At 37.0% G+C, this 17,818-nt stretch overlaps 1 protein-coding gene across 2 annotated transcripts in view; it reads left to right on the top strand.

Moving 5' to 3' along the window:
* Nucleotides 1–605: 605 nt before the first annotated feature.
* The window catches only part of gpm6bb (glycoprotein M6Bb), an 88,678-nt gene continuing 71,465 nt past the window's right edge, over nucleotides 606–17,818 (top strand). For both annotated transcript variants that reach the window (NM_001013334.2, NM_001362554.1), the window contains 1 exon segment: nucleotides 606–682. In NM_001013334.2, the coding sequence (NP_001013352.2) occupies nucleotides 679–682 (4 nt within the window). In that variant the 5' untranslated portion in view covers nucleotides 606–678.

Here is a 17,818-nt window from a genome sequence, read left to right as displayed (position 1 = left end):
GGTAAGTTAGGATGATTCTAAGGGCCCATACATTTAGGGGGGCCCCAGAGACATTATCAAGGGCCCGTGCCAAACCCCACCCCCCGGTTCTTCTCTTTTATCCGTGTAATCCATGTAATTATAATAATAGTAGTAATAATAATAATAATAATAACAATAATAATAGTAATAATAATAATAATAATAATAATAATAATAATAATAATAATAATTATTATTATTATTATTATTAATATTATTATTATTATTATTATTATTATTATTATTATTATCACAAAGCTTATAAAATAGTCAGCTAGTGGTTGATACTACCAGAAAATATCTGAAAATAGCTGATGTAAAAAATTTAATAAATAAATACTACTGCTGATACATAATTTAATTATAACTGTCATGCAATATCAGACGTACAAATAAATAAATAAATAAATACTACTGCTAACAATAATAATATATTTGTATATTATTGGTAGTATTACCGTCATGATGATTATTATTATCATATATTATAGCAGCAGGTCGTTTTTGTGTGCAGGGGGCGGGGCGAGGGTAATCCCTGCCGCTGACGTCACACGCTCGTGCACCTCCTCATCAGAGCGGCGCGGGAGTGAGCGAGTGTCAGTCAGTCTCCGTTATCCCATAAACACTCAACAGGACAAGAGCAGGAACGCTTCAAACATGGGTGAGTAAACCTAAAAACTAACTTTATCCAATCCACTCACACTCCAGAAGTTGGACAGTTTCAGTGTTTTGTTTTTCCGTTAGACGGAGACCGTTGTTTTACCTCAGCACGGGCGCGCGGCTGAATTGCAGATCACAAAGTCTCCTCGCTCTTTGTTTTCCCACAAAGTTTGTCTGTTTCTTCATTATGTCTTTCTGACACAGTTTGAGTGGTCAGCATTAGTGTAGGTGACTGAGATTGAGGACTGAGATTATGGATTACACTAAAGAGATTTCCTACCGCGACCACATCTCATGTCAACCAGTTCAACTTCCACAACACAACAAACCCAAGCATTACAGTTTGACAGAAGTTTTGGGCTTTGATTTGGCTATAATCTTTGTTTATAGCGATTATTTTGGAAAATACAAGAAATTCATCTTGAGCTACAGTAATTTTCTCTTTATGTTGGTTTGCTTTCATTAAACAAATCACTTTCTCATTATTCAAATGGCCATTGGTTGGTAAAATATTAGATTTTGGCTGTACAGGTTATATTCAAAGTTTATTTTTATTCACAATCAAAGGTGTGTAAGTGCCATTGTAGTCTTTGTATTAAATTAAAAACACAACTGTAGTTTTATATGCATGTAAACAATTTAAAAAGCAAATGAGGATTCTATTTTAATGTTTCAAATGACTTCAGTCAGTATAAAAATCTTTGAGTTTATAGTTTGAAGGATTTTGGTGTTTAGTTTTGACCATAATCGTTGTTTTCTTGTGATTTTGTTGGAAATATAAGAGATTAATCTTGAACTACAGGGATTTTCTCTTTATGTTGGTTTGCTTTGATTAAACAAATGACTTTCTCATCATTCAAATGGTCATTGGTTGGTAAAATATTAGATTTTGGCTGTACAGGTTATATTCAAAGTTTATTTTCATTCACAATCAAAGATGTGAAGTGCCATTGTAGTCTTTGTATTAAATTAAAAACACAACTGTAGTTTTATATGCATGTAAACAATTTAAAAAGCAAACAAGATGTCTATTTTATTGTTTCAAATTAGAGATTAATCTTGAGCTACAGGGATTTCCTCTTTATGTTGGTTTGCTTTCATTAAACAAATCACTTTCTGATCATTCAAATGGTCATTGGTTAGTAAAATATTAGATTTTGGCTGTACGGGTTATATTTAAATTGAATTTTTATTTACAATCAAAGATGTGAAGTGCCATTATAGCCTTTGTATCAAATTAAATATGCAAAAGTAGTTTTTTATACACATAAGCTATATAAAAAAGCGAGGTGTCTATTTTAATGTTTAAAATCACTTTAGTCAATATAAAAGTCCCTAAGTTTAGTTTGGCAGAACTTTACTGTTTAGTTTTGCCTGTAATCTTTGTTTTCTTGTTATTTGGTTGGAAAATACAATAATTTCATCTTGAGCTACAGTGATTTTCTCACTACGTTTTTTTTTTTTTTTCATTGAACAAATCGCTTTCTGATCATTGAAATACCAGATTTTAACTGTACAGGTTATATTCAAAGTTTATTTTGATTCACAATCAAAGTTGTGAAGTTCCATTATAGCCTTTGTATCAAATGAAATATACAAAAGTAGTTTTTATATACATATAAACAATTTGAAAATGCAAGCGAGGTCTTTATTTTAATGTTTAAAATTACTTAAGTGATAACAAAATGCTTAAATATGAGCGACTATATATAGTTAAATTTGGCTATATTCTTTGTTGTCTCGCTGATTTTGTTGGAAAAAACAAGAAATATCTCTTGAACTACAGGGATTTTCTCTTTATGTTGTTTTGTTTTCATTAAACAAATCACTTTCTGATCATAAAAATGATCATTGGTTAGTAAAATATAAGATTTTGCCTCCACAGGTTATATTCAAATTTTATTTTCATTTACAATCAAAGATGTGAAGTCCCATTTAAAGTCTTTGTATCATATTAAATATACAAATGTAGTATTGTAAACCATATGAAAAGCAAATGAGTTGTCTATTTTAATGTTTACAATTACTTTAGTCAGTATAAAAATCTTTAAGTTTATAATCAGCAGAATTTTGGTGTTTGGTTTTGGCCATAATCTTTGTTTTCTTGTGATTTTGTTGGAAATATAAGAGATGACTCTTGAGCTACAGTGATTTTCTCTTTATATTTAAAGTTTATTTTTCATTCACAATCAAAAATGTGAAGTCCCATTTTAGTTTCTGTATCAAATTAAATATACAAATGTAGTTTTATATATATGTATAAGCCATATGAAAAGCAAGTAAAGTTTCAATTTAAATGTTTAACATGACTTTAGTCAATATAAAAATGACTAATGTAAAAATTAGTTTTGGCTATAATCATTGTTTTCTTGCGATTATGATACAAAATACAAGAAATTAATCTTGAGCTACAGTGATTTTCTCATTAAGATGGTTTGTTTTTGTTGAACAAATCACTTTCTGATGATTCAAATGCTCACTGGCAAATACAATAATTGTGTTGGCCATTTTAAAGTCCTACATTTATAGTTTAACAGAATTTTAGTGTTTAGTTTTGGCTGTAATCTTTGTTTTCTTGCAATCGTGTTGGAAAATACAAGTAATAAATCTTGAGCTACAGTGATTTCTTTTATTAAGATGGTTTGTTTTCTTTGAACTGATTATTCAATTGAAATAATTAATTAAAATATGATTTATTTAAAATCTTTTTAAAGTTTTTATTCACGTCCACGTCCAGGTCCAGTTCATAGTTTATATCCAGTTTACTGTGTGTTCATTCAGAGTCCCATGTATGTCCCATTTTGCCATCTGTATCAAATTAAATGTATAAAAGTGGTTTTATAAACATAGAAAGCATATCAAAATCAAGTATCTACTTAAATGTTTAAAACCACTTTAGTGAACATAAAATGTGAAATTATGAGTTAAATAATGTTCCCAGTTATATGTATTTCACAGAAAGGAGACAGTTGTACTTACTCGGGAAAATAAATAAATAAATAAATAAATAAAATAAATAAATATATAAGTGATCATACTAAATGTGATTCTGAATGACATTTAAGTAATGTAGTGGTTTGAAGGATAGTAAAAGATTTCAGACGAATTTATGAGAACAGTGGGCCAATCTGTGATCTATTAAAGATGTTTAATATTCATTTTAAGCTTATTATTGTTCCAAGTATGACAAGATTTTTGCACATAGAAACTATTGTCACCCTTTATGACATTTTAGTGGCTCTCTTTTGTAAATCGTAGGAAAAAGTTGTCATTGAAAAGTTTTTTTTATTTCTGTTTTTGCAGTCAGGACACATTCATTTGAACAGTAAATGTGAAGCTCTGTTGTACTTTTGTTGTTTTGATGCTAGTCTTATTTGACCCTCAAGTGTTATTTTGTTTATGAGTTTTGCCGTTGTGAACATTATAAAACCTGTGCACACTCTAACAAAGGCTGGTTGTGTTAACACAACTTTGTCAAATATGAAAAAAACCAATGTTGGTTGTTTTCAGTTCAAATTTAATCACAAGTTTGAACTCAATATAGTTGGGATTGTCTTTATTTGACCCAACATTGGGTTACAACCCAGCATTTTCTTTAAGAATATGTGACATTTTCAAGCTTTTAGACAAGGCAATGCAAGTTTATTTACTTTTCATACACTTGTCCAATACACAAACCCCAGAATGCATCTTTAAGTTCAACATTAATATAGTTGACTAAGTATATTTAATTATTTTGCAATTCTCCAAAAAAGCTGGGTTTTTTGTTCACCCGAAGTTTGGTTCATAACCCAACTTTGGGTTAATTCTTTAAAATTCAATATGAATTGCACAGTTTAACCCAACACTTTGGTTTGTTCATATTTGTCCCAGTGTTAAGTTAACACAACCCAGCAGTTATATTGCATCCAGCATTGTTTCTGAGCCGTCGCTCATGCTTTTAATCTCAGCGTAAACTCTTGTATAATATGTCCTGCACATGTTTAAATAGACACAGCGGTTTTGAGCGAGTAGAACTGTCTGTATTGTGTCGGCTCGCTGGGTTTCCACTGTGAAATAAGCAGAAGAGGAGAGAGAGAGGCGCCACTTCCATGGATGTTTACCACTATTTAAAAGCTCCCGACTGAATTATGGGCTTTGGGACACTAAGAAGGGCTGAAGGCCAGATGGGCTTGCACTGAGACAAGGATAAACGCTCTCTCTCTCTCTGTCTGTTGGTTCACGTTCAGACCTCAGGAATCTGTCTCATCACCTGGTTATCCGATTAACCTGTTTTTAGTTTTAGCAAAATGACTACAGTGTTTAGTACAAACTTGAGCCTAAAGTCAAGTCACCATCCTTAATAGAATACTTTAAACAGTACAGATTGCATCAAAGCAAGCATGTTTACAGTAATATACTGGAAAATAACAATCAATGATGCCAACTTCATTTAATATGAGATAAAATGCAGTGCAATGTTATTTCATACAGTAAAGACAATAGTGTCATTATTCAGGTTATGTGTTTACACAGCATTAATTGTAGTTAGCGATGTAATTTAGGGGCTATGTACATCACAAAAGCATTTTTTATTGCATTTTTATTGTTTGTTTACATGACAATGACATTATCTAAACACGTTTCAAAGTGCATGTTTTTATTATTTATTGATTTATTTATTTATTTATTATTATTATTTTTTTAATGTGTTTATTTTTTTAACTCTGTAGGGATGCACCAAACTTTTGTCTGCAAATTGACATAAATGGAAATTTTGGTTTTTGCACTAAAGCGCAAAAGAATAAAGAATTGTTTTATGTTAGGATTGGAACCCAGCTATTTAGTATTGCATGAGAAACAATTGATGAAAACACTTAATCAGCAAAATAACTTTCACACTCATGCGAGGTGGTGCAAATAATGCAAGATGGAAATGAATTTGCTAAACAAACTTGCTGATTTAATAGCAAACATTACGTCCACATGACTCCATTATGCCTTGTTTGTTTACTGTTGGTTGCTAGGTTACCAATACTACATTGAGCCTCTCTAACAACTTATTGGAAATCTACCTAATTCACATTTGCCTGGTTGTATAGCATAGAAGGGGGTCAGAGACCAGTAAGGTCTCGAGAGCTCCCGCTGGTAAAAGAGGAAAGGGGGAGATGGGGGGTGGGGGGGATTCTTCAAAAACGAAGATAATGGGAGTATAATGAACCGGGCTATTTATTGAAGGCTTGGAGTCACCTGATTGGTTTAATTATGATTGAGATGCGGGACCAGCTGCGATCAATCATTGCGTGTGATCCTTTCGAAATTAGTTTATGAAAATCCATTTAGCAAACATTTACCTAGGGCTGCACGATTCTGGCTAAAATGTGAATCACCATTTTTATTTATTTTTTTTGCTTAAAATCAAGATCTCGATTTTCTCATGATTCTTTAAAAGTTATATAAAGGTTTATATGATTAGCCTTTTATTATTGTTAATTCTCAAACATATCGTCACCTTTGAATTATAAGGTTCTATCTGCGTTCTGATTTTGAGATATTGAGCATCAAAGTTTTTGCAATCCATATAGCAAACAATATTTGTGCTTATAAGCTTAATAAAAGTTATAAAAAAAAACATGTTTTATAAAAAAAACATCCTATAATGTAAATAAGTTGTCATTTAATAAGAATATGTTAATAACTCAATTTTGACAAAAATGTCAGATATATCTTTATAATTCTAAGGTGACGATATGGTAAAACAACAATAATATTAGGCCTATGTGCGGGTCTACTGTTGCTTAAAGTGCTAAATTTTGTACAGTCATGATTGTGGACTTAAACAGACTTTCAATATTTCTTGTTTCTTAATTCACTGAAAAATGATGACATCAGAATACAACTATTCATAATTATAAAGTTGATTTATTATGTTTGAGACATGTGCCTGTCATTTGTCATTGAGAACATTATTAGATCATTTGTTTTCACTGGTAAAATCAGACATTTGCCATTATCAGATATCTTCTTGTATTATATTCAACATTATATAGGCTAAGGTTGTTTTACTGACACTGTTAAACATTTACTTTCATGCTCAACTATGTATTAGCTATGAAAGAAAAAAACATATCAAATGCTTGTCGTAATCTTAACCGTAAAATGCGTTATGATCATTTAAATGATGTGCACACAGGTTTCATTTTCACTTCCTTGTGCCGCTCATGGCTGCCGTCACTGTGATAAAACTCACACATGCAAATCATTTTTTCAGCGCCTCTCTCAAACGATCGCTCTGTGCAACAAACTTAACATTATTTACAGCTTCATTACCTGTTATTCACAGCCTATGCAGCTTCTGTTCACTAAAGTAGCCGTCATTTGCATCCTGCGTGTACTCGGCAGTAACCAAACAGCTTGCAGTTGGCTCATGTGTGATTTTGCAGCCAAGAGCACATCATTACATAAAGACAGAAATGACATTTCTCGGTGAATTATCCCTTGTAAATACAGTATGTGACACTTTTAATGCCATTTGAAGGTGTCCATGTTGCTGTGAAGACTTGTGCGAGCGCCTTTAAGCTTCTCTCCGGACCTAGAAAATATAATTGGCTGAATTGTAGAAAAGCTGAATTAAGATCGTGTGTAGGGTTGAATTGAGATCGTGATCTTTTTTCAATTAATCGTGCAGCCTTAATTACACCCTAATGATTTGATTATTCTTGCCTTGTTTACTGTTGGTTGCTAGGTCGCCAATTCTATAGTCGGCCACTCCAACAAGTTGAAATGCACGTAATTAAATTGTTTTCTAGTTTGTATTTTCAAAACTTTGAAAATGTTTGCTTCACGTTAGGATGGAAACCCGGTTAATCATGAAACCAAGTAGGTTCAGCTATAAAACAGCTCTAGAAGACATTATTGACAGCAATCCAGTTTAACAAACAAAACTTCTGGCATTCTTTGCTGGGCTTTAATATTGTTTCCAAATCTCTCTATGCTGTTATTTGGTGTTTGGAGCACAAAGGTAGATGTTTTCTTGAGTCTCCATACAGCTCATTCTCTTTTATAATCAATGGAAAACAATGTAACAACAAACAGGCTTGAAGCAAAACAAGTAAATTGGTTGAAGTATTGCTTCTGCTGATATTTTACAGGCCAACATCTTGCTTTTATTTACGCTTTGAAGTACAAAAGCTTTTCCTTGTTAAGTCGGCGTGGCTTCATCCTTTGAGTTTTACGCCGTGGACTCTAGCGTGTGTTTTGAGTCCTGCAGAAATGCTCGGAGGAAGCTGGCGAGAGCGAAAAAGCAGACAAACAGTGTGAGAATGTGTGAGAGCATTGGTTTGTTCTCTCTCACAGCGCTGGCTTTGTGTGTTTAGTTCATCGGCCGCGTCTTTGTGCGACTCCAGAGACTGTTATGGTGAAGTGGGTCCAGTTTTGGGACGTCCTGAAGAGAATAGAGGCAGTGAATGAGGGGCCTCCTTCAGTGAAGAGAGTCCTGCACTGCAGCTGCATGCTAACACACAGTTAGACAAGCTCCAGTCATAGACGTCTGATTATTTTGGGGTATTTTACATGTTTTTATGAATGGCAGCTTTTGTGTGATGCAGAATGTCAGATTGACAACTTGTGCATTCATTTTTATTGTTGTTGTTTTTAGGAAATTCTTTAATAAGCATTTGCTACTTTGCAAGTGGTTCCAAACCGTTATGAGGTCCTTTATTCTGTTGATAACAATGGAAAACCTGTATCCAATGACTTCCTTAGTAGGAAATGCAAATACTATGGAAGTCATTGGTTACCGGTTTTAACCTTTTTTTTTATATATATATTCTTTTGTATTTAACTGAAGAAAAATTTCATTTAGGTCTGAAATAGGGCTGGGCGATTTGGCAAAAACAAAATCTAGGTTTTTTATAAAGTTTGACCGATTCATGATTTAGATTTTTTTTAATTTTATTTATTTATTATTATTATTATTTTTTTAATTGGCAAAGGCAAGGCAAGGCAAACTTTATTTATAGAGCACAATTTTACACAACCGTAGTTGATCCAAAGTGCTTTACATTAAAATAAACTACACAATAAAACTAAAAATAACTGGTATTAAAAATACAATGAAATATATTTAAAAGCAATACTAAAATATAAATAATGAAAAATAATATGCATGCATCAGTCAAAGGCAAGAGAGTAAAAATATGTCTTTAAGTTAGACATATGACTTTAATTGTGTTACTAGTCTTCTCAAAACATTACAACAACATGACTGAAGTAACATTCTCTTTAAAAGTAACTTGAAAAACCATCTGGTTAAGGAACGTTGTATTTTTAATGGACATGTCATACAAAAATGCGTGTCTTCCGCTAATTCATACCGGCTCCATAATCCTCCAAAATTAGTTTAAATACCCGGAAATCATGGTAACGAGAGTGAATAAGCAAGTCAACAGATCGCGAGAGGCACAGTGATGGTCTAAACATTACATTTAATAGGTTAAATGAGTAGAGCAGTACAAATATCGTAAGTGTAACCCCCCCCTCATACACACACCCTGTCATTGAGAGATCTGCTGTCAATTGTTGGAGGCGAGCTCTCTCCGTAACGTCCTCACCATAGACTGTAAAATATATAGACGTAGTACCTGTGACGTCACCCATAGGTTTCTAAAGAGCGCAAAAGAAGCCACAAGTAGGTGCGGCCAACCGTCGCCATTTTGTTCGCGCGTCATCACACCGACGTCGGGTTACCAAACAAAGGCAAAGAGGCGGAGAGTGGGCGGAGCTACAGACACCTGCTGGCATTTTGCTTGGACCTGCCTCAGACACACTTTACTTTGGGAGAAATGCTTAATACTTTATCACCTGCGACTCGTTTGTGTTCTGACCACTTGTGCTTGGTTGTACACTATATCAATAAAGTGTTTAGCCTTTTAAAAGCACTGCTGTAATACATTGAGCCACTAAACATTGTTCTTATGACGTTTTTCAACAGGAGGAAAACGCAAATTACTTCCAAACACTTCAGATATAGTCTGTGTTAGTTAATGCAGGACCATTGATGAAATCCAGCATAACACTGTGTGACAACGCTTCAGATGACTGTTCTAGAGCCTACAGCTAATCAACCTGTCAGATTCTGGAGTTCATTACAGCTCTAAAATAAAAAATATAAATATATAAATATAAACGATAAATGATCTTAAATAAAACAAATACATGTATAGAGATGGTATATAAGTATATAACTTTACTCACATGGGAAACGGAGGCCACGTGAATGGTTTGTGAGCACAATTAAGTGCCCTCAGCATGCCATGCCATCTAATAATTGTAGGAAACAAGTCCAAAAGGCAGTTGACTGTGTAAAGCCACATAAAACAACACAGAAATACGATAAATTTGCCGAGTGCAGTGGCTAATCTGCAGGATTCAGCTGAGGTGACGTGACGGCGACCAGCGAGACCTAACTGTCAATCAAGTGGCCACGCCCTTAATTATGCAAACTTAATATAACTTAATATAAAGGAAACGGATGAGTTGTAAAAAATTCACCCCCTCACAGTTGTCATGAAGGGTAATATTAGCTGTATTAACCAAAATCTTTTTATGTACCAGGCTGTGAACACCTTTTTTTCTGCTGTAAAGTTGGCCGGTCTAACAGTGGGCTCAATTGAAATTTGTTCTGTTTTGGAGCCAGGAGCGGCCAGGACTAGCGGAATTTCAGATGAATTGCAGTTTTAGTTACTTCCGTATTGGCTTCCTGAGGGAGAGCAGGAGGTTGCCGCTTGGTCCTCGCCTGTTTGAACAGCACTTTTTTGAACTTACAGGTAAAGTCGTTCCGGAAATTTTCCAGATATTCACCGGCATCACTGTGTGAAAGGAGCTAATATCTAAATGTGAACTCTTGAAATAGTACAAATGTGAGCAAAAGTCACTTTTCAAGATTAAAAGTTATTGAAAGTAAGCTTAAGTGAAGTATATTCATAAACTAATTTCGAGACGATCACGTGCTTATGATTTATCGCGGCCAGTCTCGCATTTGCTAATTAATATCTTCCAATCATACGAGCCCTAAGCTACTATAAATAACCACAGTTTTCAGTTCACCTTATCTTCGTTTTGGAAACCCCCCTCCTTCCCTTTTCTCCTCCTTTACCTCTGACTGGGCAACACGGCGGCCCAGTGGTTAGCACTGCGAGCCCCACAGCAAGAACACCGCCGGCCCTGGTCCCAAAGGACCGGTGGGTGTTTCTCTGAGGAGTTTGTATGTTCTCCCCGTGTCCGCGTGGGTTTTCACCAGGTTCTCCGGTTTCCTCCCACCATCCAAAGACATTCAACATGCAAAACAACCAAGCATTTATCTAACCCAGGGGTCACCAATCTCGGTCCAGGAGGGCCGGTGTCACTGCAGGGTTTAGCTTTAACTTGCCTCAACACACCTGTCTGGATGTTTCAAGTATACCTAGCAAGACCTTGATTAGCTTGTTCAGGTGTGTTTGATTAGTGTTGGAGCTAAAATCTGCAGGACGCCGGCCCTCCAGGAACAAGTTTGGTGACCCTTTATCTAACCCCTCGTGTTCCCTTAGCTACCACAGCAGGGGAGTTCTGAGATCCACCAAGCTCAGGCTCCCCTCTGCCAAACGGGAGGAAGCCCCAGGCTCGAGGAGTCCTTGAGCTCGGGGCTCTCTCCCAGGACAGCATGCCAAACAAGCTTTTATAAATCATCAGCTAAGTGTGTACTCTTGAAAGTCTCATAATGCAATACAAAAGCATACGTAAACAACGGAAAACTGCTAATTTCGGGACCGTTTTTACAGTGTATGTACTGTATACATTATTTTAATACATGATTCACTCTCCTACAGTAACATTAAAGGAACTAGAACTCAGAAACTGAAATGTATAGTCTTGGGTTTTTCCTCTGTAGCTGTTTCCATTCTCAAAAGGACGATGCTTTTTTTTTTTAAGCAGGACATAATGGACTCCTGGAAAGATTTAGTCACTTTTAATCGTTTACAGTTTGCCAGCAGCTCTGCCTCAGTGTTTACAACATCCAGACCAGCACGAGCATCACGTTGGCTTGCTATGAAATGTTTTGATTTGATTCGCAGGAGAGTTTATATATTTCAGATTCTCTGGGTGTGGCTGGGTTTATGTTGTTGGATTTGGTGGTTCATAGCCTGTCAAGATTTAGAGGGAAATATGTCATCGTGTCTTTGTCAGAAATGATCTCTGCGTCGTGTCTCTTCAGCAGTGTGTCAGTGTGGTTTTCCTGAAGTCAACATCACATCCAAATTTACCCTTTTTTTCCATCATATATATTTCTTGGCCTGATGTGCAGGATGATTCAACAGTACATGCTTTTCCAATGAAACGTGTTGTAATCATTTATCGAAATGTTCCAGATCGTTGTGACTTTACTATCTTGACCTTTCAGATACATTACACCCCACAAAAAAAGAAAGTTTGTTAATCTTGAGTTCAGTGTTCAATGCCTTGTTATGGAACATTCAGGGCTCAATGGCTGAAAGTAGCTTCTTACTTTCTGATTTAGGAGTAAATCTTGTTACGTTCCCACTTAAATCTAGAGGCAAAACACAGCTAAGAACGAACAAAATGAAGGAAGAGGGGAGAGTCTCGCTTCCAGACCCAGAATCAACAGTCAACACCCTCTTAATATTCTGATCACCATCAGGCAACCTTTGATTTATTGTGTGATCAAATGAAATAATAAATTTTAAAGAAACAATACAAAACAAAAATAATACCTCAGGTAGGGCAAGGTGATTTTTCTGATTTTTTTCGATTGATTCGAATTTACGTTTTGACGACGATTTAATTTTTAATAAAATCAAGAAATTGCGATTTTTAAAAAATATACATTTAATACATTATAATGGCACAAATACGCTTTGGTTCACTCTCTGTATATAGCAGGAAGCACACCAGAGGTGCCTCTCGGCGACGGATTTTAGAATTCTAAACAGGTTTCTATACACACACAGCCGTGCCACAGAGCGCCATCTGATTAGTTTCATGTTAAATATCATGTGAATGTGCGCGTCTGGTGTGTGATAGTTTAAACTGTCATGTGCGCTCTGTGTCGCGGCGCTTCTGGTGTGCGACCTGCTTGACTGCCTATTAAAGCGTGAAGTCATGTAAGATTTTACTTGTTGCATTAGTCTGAGTCACGTCTGTGTGGATTGTCAAGACATATTCCCTCATCAAGTCGATAAACTCGATCTCAACATGTATGAAGGACGTAAAAGCCTGCCATGTGAAAAACCGCGCCGATCTTTTGTTTTGAACACGAGCAGAGGTGAGGGCCTGCAGCAGTGAAAATGAAAGTAGCCGCCACCATGACGTCATTTAGCAGACTTAGTTGAAAACCAGACAGATCTGGCAGCATAATACAGAGAGTGGAGCAAAGCGCATCAAATGATCGATATTTAAAAGGGGAAAAAAGAAAAATAGATTTAATATATTATTTTATATTAGACACACATCTGGTGCTTGTATTTGCTCCTGCTATACGTCCACAACTTCACACATTGGGTTAAATTAGGCTTTACAGTTTCCATGTTCAGTCCTTTTCTTCCACTGTATGTTTTTAAGAAAAAGGCAGCAGCTTTACAACCTGACATTCAATCAGAAGACAAAGTCAAAGCCGAGCTGACAGCCAATCTTTCCAAGACTCAGCAAAACTTGCAAAAAATCCCTCTGTATTCCTGCAACTGCAATATTTACACAAATATTTCTTATTCAAATCTTCAGCAACGCTATTTAACTCGTGAATTTGTTTTACATTTATTTACAACCTGTTGACCGATTTTTGTATGACATGGCCATTAAAAATACAATGTTCCTTAACCAGATGGTTTTTCAAGTTACTTATAAAGAGAATGTTAATCATTCATGTTGTTGTAATGTTGAGAAGACTAGTAACACAATAAATATATTAAAAAAAAAAATCTAAATCGAAACCGTGGATCGGTCAAACTTTATAAAAATCCTAGATTTTATTTTTTTGCCAAATCGCCCAGCCCTAACCTCAGGATATGGGGGTCCAAAATAACAAACAGAACATAAATAAATAAATAAAAATAAATAAATACAAATTTTGCCATTTTTCTAAATGCATATTTAATTTTTTATAATATTTTTAGAAGCACAGTTGTACAAGTGGCTCAAACTCGCTCATTTTGAGGCAGGAACCGGCGGACGTGCAACAACTTTAACTATGAGGTAAACACAAAACAAAACTTTCCATCCGGAGCTCCTTCACGGGACTCCACACTTGTAAACAATCGCTCGCGCCATTCGTGCGGCTCTCGGTCCCGCCCAGACTCGTCAGCGCTACCAAGACGACCAATCACAGAGCTTACGCTATGCGTCATTGCGACGTGTAGTTACAATTTTTGAGAGATTCACGTCAGCCACGCCGACGGCCACGGCGAAGGGCTATGCATCAGCGCCGTAGCATACGTCGGCGTTTGACGCAGAAGTATAAATCAGCCTTAAGAGTGTGAATGAGTATGTGTGGATGTTTCCCAGAGATGGGTTGCGGCCGGAAGGGCATCATTAGAACATATTAAAAACATATTAGAATGCAATTTTTCACTTTTTCATTTTTAATTCGATTATGACTACTTTTTTTTTTTTAAAATATGCCAACATAATATTGTGCACTACAAAGTTTCAAGTGCAAAGATGCATTCCGCGTGAATGTCTCCCGAATCCGCGCATGTGATGGACATTTTGCTGTAAAAACTGGTTGCTCACAACAATTTTATGCACTCGCACAAATGCTCCCAAATATGTTTTAAGGGGGCATAGCTAAAATTTTGGGCGCATATATAATCAAAATGGTCGCAATTTCGAGACCTGGGGCTTAGGGGAAGGGCTAGATAGCCCTTGAAATGGAGATTTTTCAGGGCCACACTTAAAACCAAGGGGTTCGAATATTTATTATATACATCTACAATGGCGGCGAGGCAGTGGCGCAGTAGGTAGTGCTGTCGCCTCACAGCAAGAAGGTCGCTGGTTCGAACCTTGGCTCAGTTGGCGTTTCTGTGTGGAGTTTGCATGTTCTCCCTGCCTTCGCGTGGGGTTACCTCCGGGTGCTCCGACAGTCCCCCACAGTCCTCCGACAGTCCCCCACAGTCCAAAGACATGCTGTACAGGTTAATTGGGTAGGCTAAATTGTCCGTAGTGTATGAGTGTATGTGTGAATGTGTGTGTGGATGTTTCCCAGAGATGGGTTGCAGCTGGAAGGGCATCCGCTGCGTAAAACTTGCTGGATAAGTTAGCGGTTCATTCTGCTGTGGCGACCCCGGATTAATAAAGGGACTTAGCCGACAAGAAAATGAATGAATGAATAAATCTACAATCTACTAATTAGTATTTTTGTCATTATTACACATTTTTACAACACACAAGCATGTTTTAATGCATTCATAATGACGTTTGTGTTTTACCATCATGCATTTAAAAAACTATGCTAAATTTGTCTATCTATAATCCATAATATTTACTCTTGTACAGAATTCCCACAACATACTTTCACATCTGTCTCTCGATGACACTAGAACACCCTGTCAGAAAAGTCTAGTGTCTGGGAATGAGCTTTTTACAGTGTCTGCTATAATGTTAATGTATTTTTCATATAGATGAATAATGTCACGGTGTAAATGCACAGCACAGTTACGATCTTATTGCCACATCATTATGATAACATAATATATGCCTTCAGTGATTTCCTGAAAATAAATACCAAACAATATCACAACTGGAATAACTACAGCAGTCGCCATCGTGGATCTCATATGAAGCAAGAGTTCGCGATGGCATATGATGATATGTGCAGGTGCTGTAGCGCTGTCCCAATTCTTAGAGGTAAATTTTGAAGCTCTTCCCCTTCACACTCTCTTTCAAAGGAGAAGGGGTACAAAAAATAGAATTGGGATTGGGCCTAAATCTCTGACAGACTCCTCCCCCTCTCCATCAGCCAATCACTCTGTGCTAGTTAATAATCATGCTGACATCACCATAGCAACAAGCTCAACCCCGCCCTCACTCTCAGCTTTAGACTTTTCTATCATCCTCAGTAAAGTTTGTATCCGCAGCTGTTATCATATTTTAAAGGGCACCTATCCAGCAAAAATCACTTTTATAAGGGGTTTAAGCTCATTTGTGCGGCAACATCGTGTAAATATAACCAGCTTCTAATGGTAAACGTACTCATTTAAATTTTTTTATAATCAGACTTGATTAAATCAGTTTGCAGAAACACTTTGATTGACATTCTCCCTTTGTACGTGTCATCAGAGGGGGAAAGCCCCGCCCACTAGTGCCCATCTCTCCCTCATTAGCATAGCCTTGTTTTTAAATCTGCCACTATGCTGACACATAGGCATTTGTAGCTCCGCCCTCTTCTAAAAAGAGCACGATCTCATTTGAATTTAAAGCGACAGTCACCAAAACACCACAACTAGGATCAAAGTTTCAGAGAGTTAGTGAATATTATCCAACCCGGGCTCATTGTGGAAACGTAGTCCCGCGGACCTTTCTGGAGACCGCGGAATACATCCCGGCGGGTACGTACGGCTGCAGTTTTTGTTTTTGCGAATCCGCGAGAGGCCGCTGTTGTGCGCTTTTTCTCATCTCGAATGTCGAACCGCGCTCGCGCTGTTCTCGCGTCAACCCGCCAGAGGCCGCTGTCCGACTGACCGGATGATTGACTGCGCGACCGGCCAATCGGCTGACCGCCCTCCTCTTTCCCTCAACCCAGCCAATTTTTACCGATTGAACCCGCCCGCCCGCTCGCTTCCCTAAACCCGAGCAACAATTTACAAAAGCCGTCCAAAAAAATAAAAGCCCTGATTTTTTTTTTTTTCTACCGCGTTTTCGGATTTCACCGCGTTCTCGCCCTGTCACGAAACTCGTTCACTTAATTTTTGGGATGCAGTTTTTGTCTTGCCTGATTGCTGGAACTGCTCTCCCCCGGACTCAAAACCGATCGCCGTGGTCAACTCCTCTCTGCATCTCAAGCCTGCCGACGTTACATGGTGAGCTGAGTGGACAAACGGGTTGCAGCGGGAAAGCCCTCCACAAGGAGGTTAGCGGTCAGCTGGCGAGCGTGAAAGGGAACAGCGTCACACCACCCCGCAGCGTTCGCTTGAAAAAAAATAATAAATGCAGCAGTACGTTACTCCCGGGACGTATTCCGCTGTCTCCAGAAACGTCCGAGGGACTACGTTTTCAGAATGAGCTTGGGTTGATATTATCTGTGAGCTATTTTGAGCTGAAACTTCTCATACAGTCTAGAGACATCTCATTTTACATATTGCGTAATAAGTGCCATTAAAGAGAAACTTTTGAGCAAAAATTTAGGAGAACTCTTAGAGCTATTAGATGAATTGCATTGTGAGCGAATGCCCAGGTGTTTGTGCACAGTTCACTGTGACTCTAAAGAAACTGAGATGGTGTGACGTGCATATCTCCTGCAATCTTCATCTCTCAGAATAGTTCACTGCTCCTGTCCATCATGTTTATTTGTTTCTCATCATGATCACGGTGCGCACAAAGAGGAGCTTTGTGAATTGTGATATGAAATGATATGGAAGCGGCGGTGCCGAGTGGGAGTGCTTGTTCAAGCATGGCCAATTTCCCTCACATTTGGCCATCAAAGAGCCATTCACAAGACAAGAGGAGCAAGAGCGAGTCGAATTTGTGGCTCTGCCCTGAATCGTTTCAGAGGCACATGATGGAGCAAGCAAAGGAGTTCAAAAGCGCTCGTCAGAGCTTTATAAATTAGTGGCTTATTAGTGCAGAGCTTCAGACTTCAGTGGTTTGGCCTTTCCAACCCAAAATGTCAGTGTAAAGTGCTGAAGGACAAACCTGTTATATATGAAAAAGTGTTCAATGGAAATGTGCCGTATTTCCTTTCATTTTTATTTATTTATGAAAAAACCCTACTCATTTAGATTAGCTTACATGAATACTCTTTTATAATATGGTTGTGTTATTGTGTTGTTGTTATCTTGTAACTGCGGCTTCTTTTATAGTTTGTTTTTTATTTATTGCTTCTTACTGTATGTACGGTGACCTTGAGTGGTTAAACAATCAAATAAAATGTATTTTTATTATTATTATTATT

This window comes from Danio rerio, chromosome 9, assembly GCF_049306965.1.
Source record: "Danio rerio strain Tuebingen ecotype United States chromosome 9, GRCz12tu, whole genome shotgun sequence".
Classification (NCBI taxonomy): Eukaryota; Metazoa; Chordata; class Actinopteri; order Cypriniformes; family Danionidae; genus Danio; species Danio rerio.
Note: the sequence above shows the minus strand (reverse complement) of the source record. Positions and strands in the feature narration are given on the sequence as shown.